The sequence below is a fragment of the Gavialis gangeticus genome, unplaced genomic scaffold, assembly GCF_001723915.1.
Source record: "Gavialis gangeticus isolate Ggan-Ray unplaced genomic scaffold, GavGan_comp1, whole genome shotgun sequence".
In the NCBI taxonomy this organism is placed as follows: Eukaryota; Metazoa; Chordata; order Crocodylia; family Gavialidae; genus Gavialis; species Gavialis gangeticus.
In genome coordinates, this window is record NW_017729029.1 from 37,848,683 (window position 1) to 37,856,916 (window position 8,234).

At 46.4% G+C, this 8,234-nt stretch overlaps 1 protein-coding gene across 5 annotated transcripts in view; it reads left to right on the forward strand.

Moving 5' to 3' along the window:
* GABRA3 (gamma-aminobutyric acid type A receptor alpha3 subunit) overlaps window positions 1-8,234 on the forward strand; it is a 321,368-nt gene that overhangs the window by 266,069 nt on the left and 47,065 nt on the right. For 4 of the 5 annotated variants that reach the window (XM_019521409.1, XM_019521410.1, XM_019521406.1 and 1 more), the window contains 2 exons: window positions 1,059-1,202; window positions 3,480-3,632. In XM_019521409.1, the coding sequence (XP_019376954.1) occupies window positions 1,059-1,202; window positions 3,480-3,632 (297 nt within the window). The remainder of the gene's footprint in view (window positions 1-1,058; window positions 1,203-3,479; window positions 3,633-8,234) is intronic. The other variant, XM_019521407.1, reaches the window with a different exon arrangement.

Consider the following 8,234-nt stretch of genomic DNA (forward strand, 5'->3'; position numbering starts at 1 on the left):
AGCAGGTAGGTAGATGGGTGAGCACTTGTGAATCACATCATGCATGTAGGAAGCTGGAGAATGAAGGAGCACATGTATGAGGAAGGGGTGGGAAGTCAGATATATATTTAGAGGAGTGCCATGCAAGTATTTGGAGAACTGTGTTGCTTTGTGCAGCTACATCTCCCAGTGACCTACCAGCCCGCTACTGGCTGCCTCTTCTTCAGTTTGCAGGCAGCCTTTTTCAGCCCCAAACCCTCCAGTGGCCCCCAACAAGGATTATTTGCAGGCTGCCTGGCACGCCTGTGATCACACAGGAGAAGAAAGTAGGTTATTGAAGAAGGCAGAATGGAGAAGTGGGAAATTTTACTAACAACCAGCTTTTCACATGTGGCCCCCAGCACATACAAAATTATCCCTGGTTGAAAAATTGATGATTGTGAGTTACAGGGATTCTTAACAAAGCAGTCAAAAGGAGGTAAGGCAGCTGGTTGCTGGCAGCTGCAGGAGGCCAGGAGAGGAAGATCAAAGGCTTGAAAGCAGAAGGAAAATGAGTCCTTGACATTCATATAGATGTAGGAAAGAGTAGGATGTTCAAAATGACTAAGAGAGTGAGGAATATTCAGACCTATCTGGGTACAGAAACACCTATGATGTAGGCCTCTCATTTAGGAAACTATGGGGTTTCAGTTATGTAGATATGAATTCTGCCTAAAGTCTAAAGAGCAAAAATCAGGTGTTAAAACAGAAATATGCACATAGTTGTTCATGCTCACATGTATTCAAAAGACAGCACAAGAAAGTTAAAGAGGAGCACACTGCCTCCTAAAATAATGCATAGTTGTACTCCCTTACCAGCTTACTTTACAAATTTCTTAGCATCTAGAAGACAGTCACTAGTAAGCCCTGACTTTTAGATGATTGACTTCCTAAATCAAGTTGGTGGCTACACATGATAGGCTACGTGCATCTTCATAGCTCCGTGGAATTCACAACAGGAATTAATTTGACTCCAGATACTAATGTTGGTATGTTTTAGAATGATCAGAAGTCTGAATCTCCTTCCTCCTTCTCTACAGATGCCTACACGAAGACAGAGGTAATCTATACTTGGACGCTGGGGAAAGATAAGTCAGTAGAAGTGGCAAAAGGTGGATCTCGCCTCAATCAGTATGATCTTTTGGGCCATGTTGTTGGAACAGAGATGGTTCGATCTAGTACAGGTACTAGAGTGATTTGGTATCAGGAATGAACTTACAAGCTGATTGCACTAGAAGGTGTATTGGAAGTTAGTGTGCCTTACTTTCCATTCCTGTTAGAAGTCAAAGGAATTCATGCACATAACTACTAGTTGTGCCTTTGAATGTCTTCTTGGAGTTCATTTAATTTTGGTCATCTTTTAGTCTTTCAGAAGAACATCATGGAGTTTAAGGCAGAGAATGTGCATATGTTGCTCATTGATTTTATCTCTTGGACAAATATTATGAGTTACAGAAGAGTGTCTAGGACAGCGGACTGTCCTGAGGCTGACCTCTGTGTCAGCCCACCCACTTATAAATAATTAAGTTGTTCATTAGGCAGGAGGCTGCCCTTCATGCACCCAGCTATACCAGGAGGTGTACACACACTCTGACTTCCCCTACATATGCCCTATGCCTCACAGGTCTTACTACTGCCATCTACTCTATAGGCCCTTGGCACTGAGCCCTCTGGCTCCTGTCTCTTTGCAGCATGCAGGCACTCTGTTCTGCAGTGACTGGCTTTCTGTGCCTCTCTGCTGGGCACCTGGTTCCATACCCCCTTAGAGGCACCCCTCTGGCACTATGGGCTCGCCCCAACCCCTAGGCTACAACCTAAATACTAACAATAACAACAGTAAATTTCCATTCAGTGTAACATGCCACTATTCTTAGTACCTGGGAGACTCCCTGTAGCCATGTATGACCTAGAGAACTGAGCTGGCAGCACCACATCGCAAGTACCTTCAACAGGCAGTAACTCCTTTCCTATCAATTGCCAGAGAGAGTGCATGTCTGCTAAGTACAGCTTGGGCTTATATATCGCAGAACCCTGCCTCCTGCCCGACAGGTGATGTTGGCAGGTCTGGCCAATTACTTCCATAGGCTGTTACCCTGGCAACCTGCAGCTAGGGAGCTCTGCTTAGCCTGCAGAGCTCCCTGGCCAGGCTTCTTCAGTCTTAAGGAGCAGGCATCTCTTAGTGCCCTGCAACAGTGTCCCAAGCAAATATTTTCTATGATTAATGACCAATATTAATCTCCTCTCTCTTCCCATCTGCTGCTTCTCCCTTTCCTTGTGATTCAGGTGCATACAGCTGCTGTAACCTCATGTGTGTGTCCTCTTTTTTTCTCTTCTGTGTATGTTATTCGAATCTCTGTTGAGGATACGTCCCCTTTACGAAAAACCTCTCTTTCATAAGTCACGTCATCTCCCTTGAGGAAAGGTGGGGAGTCCAAGAATAAATATTATATTTCATCCACATTATAGCAAAAAAACCTGAAACAGTAATAGACTGAAAGCTGAAATGGAAAGAGATCCATAAAACTACTGATGCATAATGACTTATTAGTGTAAAAATCATGACAAAAGGACGTTGTCTTCTAAATGCAGTGTATCAGACTGAAGACCTTAGTAGCAGAGGGAGGGGAATGAAAATAAAGATGGCAAATAGAGAGAATCTACTGGTTTACTGTGGAAACCTTTCACTGCCAGGAACCTGTCCCAACTCTGAACAGAGATTATGTGAGGGGGCTTAAATATTGGAAAAGCATTTGTCATAGGCTCAGTGACCGAAGCTTTGGCAAATATTGAAGGTACCAGGATCCCACTGTGACAAAGTAGAAGTATTACAGTCCATAAAAAGTCGGCAGAGCCCTACCCATCACACATCTGCTTGAGGCAGAGTAAGAAATGGAGGGGTAGCTGAATCAAAAAACCCGTCCCAACAGGAAAGGTGCCTCTTCTCCCTAGGGGCAGAGAGGCAGAGAAAGCCTCCAAGGACTGTTTCCTAGTGATGTTCAGATGATTTGGTTTTTTGGGTTTTTTTGTGACTCTTTTGAAGGTAATAGAGAAAGTCCTACGGAAATGCTTTAAAATTTCAAATGCATGTAAATTTCTTCCCCTTCCCTGTTGATAAAAGTGCTCATCAGCCTACACCTACCCACCTGCAAAACAAACCTCATGTTTTCACAGAAGCTTTGCATATAAAAGTGACACCCAGAAGGTTAGCACCAATTTCATGTTGCAGGAAATATACGCTGGTTTCATGCTGTTATTGTGCAATCTTCCTGATGACAAAACATCAGGATCTGTCAGCCAATTGCTTTATGATAGTATATTTGCAGAACTTGGAAATTTACTGAAATCATGTCTTCTGTGGATGAAGTTTAATGCTCTATAATCTGGACTGAAGTTTTGTTGGTCCATACATGGCAGATAAAGATTGTTCTGCTGCTTTCTGCTCTAACCTGCTCTTTCTCCAGGAGAGTACGTCGTCATGACCACACATTTTCACCTCAAGCGGAAGATTGGGTACTTTGTGATACAGACATACCTGCCCTGCATTATGACTGTCATCCTATCACAGGTCTCCTTCTGGCTTAACAGAGAGTCTGTCCCTGCCCGAACTGTTTTTGGTGAGTTTTTGACATGCAGCCTTTTGATGGGAAAGGGATTTTAAATGAAGAACAAGTGTGGCCTCTTCAGGAACCAGAGTGCTGATGTGGTGGCACCATAACTACCTTTCTGTATTTGCTGATCTTATTGTCATAGTACTCCTTAGTCTGGGATTTGAATGCCTCTTTGGTGAGCATGGTATACTTCAGCCTCACCCATATGCACAGTAAATAGTCCTGGGAATCACTGTAAAGTGTTTACTGTCTCTCCTCCTGGTAGATGGCTTGTATTCATGTGAACCTTTGCTTTCTTGTGAAGTACCTCAGCTCCAGAGGTACAGAAATAGGCATATGCAGTATGTGCTGCCACACCTCATTCAGTTTTCAAAAAGTAACATTCCTTATGCATATTTTGTACTTTTAAAGGCCTCTAATTAATATGTAGCTGGAGAAAAAGTAATGTTAGCCAAAATCTTGATCTCTGATGCAGTTAGCACTGGGTTGCATGGACAGAGCTGAATTGCAAACTATGTTAAAGTCCCAAAATCTGAAATTATGCTGGGGATCATGAAGTAAAATAGGATATAGACCCAGGTATCAGAACTTTTCTTCTCCAGGTCATAGTGGTCCATCAGTGAAGTCCTCAGCTTTTGCCAGCTTGAAACCCACTCTTCTGGGGAAGGCTGTTGAGAATCATGTGGCAACATAGCACGATTAGCATCTACCTTCCTTTTATCTCTGTCAGTCAGGTTTGAGGCATAGTACACCAGGGAGACAGTTTTGATCTTGGAGACAGACAATGTCCTTTGGACCTTGGGCCAGGTTCACATGCCTGTGGTATTGCTATCATTCCTCTAATTAGGAAATGTTCTTCATCTATCAATAAGCCTTGGCAGGGATGAATGTTGTGGTTTTATAGTAATTTCATTTTCCAGCAACTCCTCCCATAAATAAAATATTCTGCTGCTGCTGCTATTTAAATGACATTATGCTGGCTTGGTAGGAAGTATATTTTTCATGAAATAGGTTTAATTTACATTGTAAAGTCCTTTGGGCAGGGATCAGTTCTTAGTACAGCACTAAATCTGCCATTAGTACTGGAAGGACATTCTCCATTAAAATTAGTGATCCTACCACAATCAGTGTTTTTGGTACCAAAGCACATCCTGCTTACTAGCAGTAATCTTAATACATTAATAGTCTAATTATATAAAACTAGCTTAATCTACTTTATGTATTATCATATTGACATGCTCACCTTGGGAAGACTAGGTATATGGAGAGGGACACCAGTTCGCAGTTGCTACCTCCTTCCTCCTGCCCCCAGATTAGATCTGTTTATACAGTGAACAAATTCCTGGAGTGCATCCATTGGCTTTCATTCTAAATAGTTTTTAATTATTTGATTTCTTTGTGAAGAAAATTTTCAATTCACCTATGGAGACAGCATGTAGACCTGGCATCACAGGTATGTTAACATGCCTTAAAATGAATTTGTCTCCTACTTATCTACCCAGACCATGAGACCAAGATCTCCTCATGCCTTCTGAATTAGGTGCTGGTATCTAGGAGGCTACATAAAAGCGGGACAAATAACATTGTGCTAAGTGTGGGAAAGGCAGTAACGCAGGGGAGGCAAAATACAGCCTGTGGTCCAAATCCAGCCTACCAGGCAGTTTCATCCAGCTCACAGGTGCTCACCAAATAATTGTACCCCGCTCAGCCCGTACTCTTTGCTCCCACCTTCCTGCATGTGAGGGCCCTATCCCCAGCCATCATGCACAGCTTCTGGGTAGAGCCACTTCTGCCACTGCTGCAGCCACCAAGGGATTTGCTTGGTTTCCCCAGCCTCCAATGGCTCCTCCTTGCGTTCCTGGTGCAGTTCTCACTCTGGGCAGCATGTAGGGAAGCTGCAGCTGGGTGGGAGTGCAGAACATATGGCTGGGGCTGACAGGAGCATGGAGCCCAGGGCCTGCACCCAGCAGGGCATTGGGAGCACACAGCTTGGATGGGCAGGCTGTGGGCATGTGAGGGAGGGTGGGGAGGGTGGGAACCCCCCCACACACACATACCGCCCCCATGGCCAGTTCCGGGAGCTGCACATGGTGGCAAAGAGCAGAGCCAGGCAACCCACCTCTATCATGCGGGCCTCAAGTGCAGCTCCCAGGATTTACATGCCACCAGGGGGAAGCCTTGTGTGATGTAGCTGGCTCCCTTCCGTACTCCCTGCTACCACATGCAGCTCCTGGGACTGCTTCCAGGTAGAGTCCCGTGAACTGCATGTGGCGGCAGGGAGCGGAACCAAGCTGCCAGGTCCATCTTGTGGGGCTTCCCTGCAGTGCTGTGTGAGTCCCAGGAGCTACATGTGAGCCCCGCATGATAGAGGTGGGCTGGCCCTGCCTTGTCACCATGTGCAACTCCCAGAACTAGCTGGAGCCACACACCACCCAGTGACTGCTCAGTGTAAGCCACAAGCACCCCCAGGGCCTGCTGCTGCTGCCACAGCCTCCAGCAGTGGGGGCTGTGCACCATAGGGGGGCATGTGGGGAAGCCCCCACAGCCCCCCACCCTCCCTCACACCCATAAAACTCAAACACACCCACACCCTGCCCACTCCTTCCCACAACCCTCCCACACACAGCCACACCCTTTCACTAGCCTCACACACACACACAAACATACACATCCCACACCCCACCATACCCCATGCACAATATAAGAGTAAGACTTTATTTTTGAGCTATTATGCAATCACCTCTATTTACACCATGCAAACACATATAAATCAGTCCAAAAATATTTTTTGAAATAAAATTAAAATATGTTATATGATTGACTTAGTATATGACTTGTTTTTTCCCAGTTCCAAGATGGCAACTCCCCTCCAAAGGAGTACTACTGGGGGGAAGGGCAGGAATTTCTGGTAAAAAAGGTCGGGGATTAGGGGTGGGACTTCCAGTCCCAACATGGCGACCAGGGGGTGGGGCACCTGTTAAGAGGCAGAGCTACCCTTGTGGCCCTCCATAGCTCACCACAACTCATTAAGCAGCCCTCCAGCCAAAATAATTGCCCAGCCCTGCAATAACTACTGAAGGAAGAATGCAGTAGACTACAAGAGAAATGGGAAGTAAGAATATCTGTTTGACTTTCCTTTACTGCTTGCCTGAGCAACTGGTGCCTCTTGCAAGGGATAATGGGATAGAGTTTTTCACTTTCAGGTAGGGGTGCACCGATAGAGATCTTGGGGGGTCGATACCAATAGCCGATATTTAAGGAGTCATATCGGCCAATACTGATCCGATATCTGATACAGCTGCCATCAGCTGGTAAGTCCATTATGGTGGAAAGGGAGGGGGTGGGAAGGGGCATGGGGGTGCAGATGAACACCCTCCATGGTGAGGGAGGGGGCAGGTGTAGGTGCAGGGGCAGATGCTGCCCAGCTGGGGCAGCAGAGGGGCACAGGACAGGGGCCCAGCTTGTGGTGTGGAGGTGGCTCCCACCACTGCTTGCACCCTGGGAGGGTGGGGTGGGTACCCCCAGACGTGTGCGGTGCATAGCAGGCTGCAGCTGCGGGCTGGAGCTGGTGCTGCACAGGGCTTTTCCTGGCAGGGGTTTGGCTTGGAGTGGGCTCTGGTGGTGCTGGGAGGGGCTGCAGCCACCCCAAATTTTGCTCTGCTCCCAGCCCCGCGCTGCTGCCTGCTGCCCAGCGCAGCCATGGCTTTTCCTGGCACTTGGGTGGAGGAGGGGTGTTCAGTCTGGGCTGTGCTGGGTGGCAGGTGGCGATACAGGGCTGGGAGTGTAGCTACAGCAAAATTTGGGGTGTCTGCAGCCCCTCTGGAACCCATTCCAAGCCAAGCCCCTGCCGAGAAAAGCCCCACACAGTCACACATTCCTTTTTTATACAGTCACGCATACGAACCCATTTATTCACATACATACAAAAACAGACAGACAATCCTGCAAATATTAAGATATTACCAGACCTTAATATGCTCGGGTTAGCTTGGTGACCAGCCAAGTTAACCACAAGAATGAAGCCAGGTCTTGTCGAATGCATACCGATGTTGCTTCTTCTTTTGTGCAGGACAGACCCAAAGCCTCTTTGTTCTTGTCCATCTTTATAATGATTGTTCCCCATACAAGTCTATGACCTCAGACTAGAGTCTGTCAATCATAATATTGCAACAGAAGAGGATAATATTGTCATCGAGGGGATGTGACACAGCAAGACCTATGGCTCCTCTTCTGTTGCAATATAATGATTGACAGACTTCAGGCTTTGTGGTCTGCAATTTCTTCCATCTGTTGTCAGCAATTTCTTCAGCTATTGGAATAAAATATGATCTTGTATTTTGTAAGTTTTAACTGCTGATCTTGGACATTGTTGTAACCTTTGGCTGTTAAAGCACAGAAGGCTATTTTTATCCTTCTAGTCTGAGGTGCAAGACTAAGGGCATGTGTAGATGAAATAGGGGCCCTAAATTGAAGCGGTGGGTTTCAAAAAACACCGCTTCAGTCTATCTCCTGCTCACCATCCCTGATGGCATGCAGTCTCTGGACTGTGGCCTGGAGCGCCTCCAGCTGGCATGCCAGAGACCCCAAAAGGGAGCAGACCCCACAAGG